Raw genomic sequence first — 2,426 nt, forward strand, 5'->3', positions numbered from 1 at the left:
CACAGCCAAGTTATTCTTTGGTAAGTGGATGCCGACAATTGTTTTGAAAAGATCTTCATCTTCAGAGATAATGTAGCATTTATTAAAAATGTAGCATTTACTCAAATGTAGCACTCACTCAGATACAGAATATTTTTTTATATACAAATAAACCACCAAGAAACAAGATTGTATTTTAGATGTTTTTTTATTTCTTCAAATTTATTATTTATCAGGAGTGACTGAAATAAAAAATATAATTGAGTCCCATCATCATCATCATCATGGAAATAACTTTTAAGAGAAAACTGGTCAGATGAATATTATTGCTTCCCATTTTCAACCAGTAAATAGTTGCCACTGATAGACAGCCAAGGGGCTGTCAAAAATGCTTAAGATATGTTATACAACATGCCTGTTCACAGGAGCAAAAAACCTAGGAAATAACTTAGGTGAACTTCTTGATTTCGTCATACAAGACAAGCACAAAAGCACCACCCATCCCTCTGAGAACATTGGACCATGCACCCTTGAAAAAAGCTTTGCCCCCTTCGTCTCGAGCAATCTTCCTCCAGCAGTCAAGCGTGCCCGTGTACATGATATCAGCTGCAAAGAACAAAGACATGGAGTTGGTGTGACTGAAGAGCAAGGAAAGACCTAAGAATCACTGGGCTAGATGAAACATCCTGGCTGCTAAGAGCTAATGTCAGATTCAAACATAACATCTACACACTAGCATGGGCAATACTGAAATATTAATGCTGTGACTACAGAACCTTAGGGATATGTACACTGCCCACTGGTCTTAAGCTCTAATACCATTTTAAGCACTCTTCATTCATAGGCAACTAAAGGGCCCGCTCAAAGGCAGCTGGGTAGCAGGCACAGATGCTATCGACCCCACTCCACGCCCTCAACAGATTACTATTTTTAAAGGCAGGCTTCCCTAGTTTGTGGTCACAGCTTGCCCATGACCTTAGATCCGTTCAAGTGGAACTTACTTCCTTTGCGCCCCGACTGCATCATCATGCGGCGACGAACAGTGTCAAATGGATAGGAAGTCAATCCGGCAACGGCGGTGACAGACTGTGCAATCATCCAGCTAATGAAGATATGAGTATTCTTGGGATCTGGAAGCATTCCTGGGAATAGGAAGGAGACATTTGACCCCAAAGCAGAGTTTTACTGACTTCTTGTTCCCACATCCCCCAAACATTTCCTCTATACATGAGGGTTGTGTTAGATGACCTTGGCTGGCTTCAGCAATTACAACACAAGTCTCTGGCTCCCGGAACATTAGGTTGGCATAACAATCTTTTCAATGGTTTCATAAGAACACAGCTTCGAAGCACATGGCAAACTTACCCTTTGCAGTGTCATAGATACCAAAGTAAGCAGCTCGGTAGATGATAATACCCTGCACGGACACGTTAAAGCCTTGGTACAGGCCCCTAATCCCATCAGATTTGTAGATCTTAACCAGACAGTCGCCGAGGCCTTTGAATTCCCTTTCAGCTCCAGCTTTACCCACATCGGCTGCTAGACGGGTACGGGCAAAATCAAGAGGGTACACAAAGCACAAAGACGTGGCCCCAGCAGCACCACCGGATGCCAGGTTTCCTGCAAAGTAGCGCCAAAACTGGGTCCTCTTGTCCACACCACCCAGGAAGATCTGCTTGTATTTATCTTTGAAGGCAAAGTTGAGAGCCTGGGTGGGAAAGTATCTGATGACATTGGCCAGGTTACCACGCCAGAAGGACAGGACTCCCTGCTCCTTGGGGATACGAACCACACAGTCTATGATGCCCTTGTATTGCTTATCTGCGGTGATCTGCTTGCTGGCATGCTGCACCTACAGAAGGGAAGAAGGCCAAGAGGGACAGTCACCACTATGGAGACTGAAAAATGGAAGAGCATATGTCATCTCGATCCAGGCCCTTTAAGGTCGCCTCCCCTTTCCCCAAATCTAGTATTCTACAGCACACAGGCTGGAGCTGCCTAACCCTCCAACACTGTCACAGCCGGCGAGATGGCGACCTGAATCAGAGGCATTAAGCCTCCACCCCTTTGGGTGGGGAGGGGGGCACCCTAAGTGGACCCACGACCTTTAGTCCGGAGAGAAAGGTCATTACCTCAGACCCAGGTTGTGAGGGTGTAGGGCGAGTCCCACGTAGGGTGCGGTCACCTTGGTGACAGTGGCCTATGCCTCAGGTGCCTCAAGTCTCTGCGGTTTCCCGCCCGCTCCACCCCGACGCCTTTCCTAGAGGTGACCCGTGCGCTTCCACCCCTGTGCTCGCCCGGGCGCGCCCTCTACAGCCGGAGCGGGAGCGGGAGCGCGCGCGGCGCGGGCGGGCAGGCGGAGGGGCCGCGCGGCGGCTGCGCGGGGGCGGACGTACAAGGCACACGCGCTTCCCGGCGCCGGCTTTTCTCGCCGGGCGGGGGGGGGG

At 49.1% G+C, this 2,426-nt stretch overlaps 1 protein-coding gene across 1 annotated transcript; it reads right to left on the reverse strand.

Annotated features, from left to right (window-relative positions):
• Positions 1 to 337: 337 nt before the first annotated feature.
• Positions 338 to 1,831, reverse strand: SLC25A5 (solute carrier family 25 member 5; the record flags this gene model as incomplete). Its single annotated transcript, XM_014584110.2, is given in 3 exon segments — positions 338 to 585; positions 981 to 1,121; positions 1,345 to 1,831. Coding segments are annotated over 3 exon segments (786 nt in total), but the record flags the coding sequence as incomplete, so codon positions are not given.
• Between the last annotated feature and the right edge of the window lie 595 nt (positions 1,832 to 2,426).

The sequence above is a fragment of the Tupaia chinensis genome, unplaced genomic scaffold (assembly GCF_000334495.1).
Source record: "Tupaia chinensis unplaced genomic scaffold, TupChi_1.0 Scaffold145659_1, whole genome shotgun sequence".
In the NCBI taxonomy this organism is placed as follows: domain Eukaryota; kingdom Metazoa; phylum Chordata; class Mammalia; order Scandentia; family Tupaiidae; genus Tupaia; species Tupaia belangeri.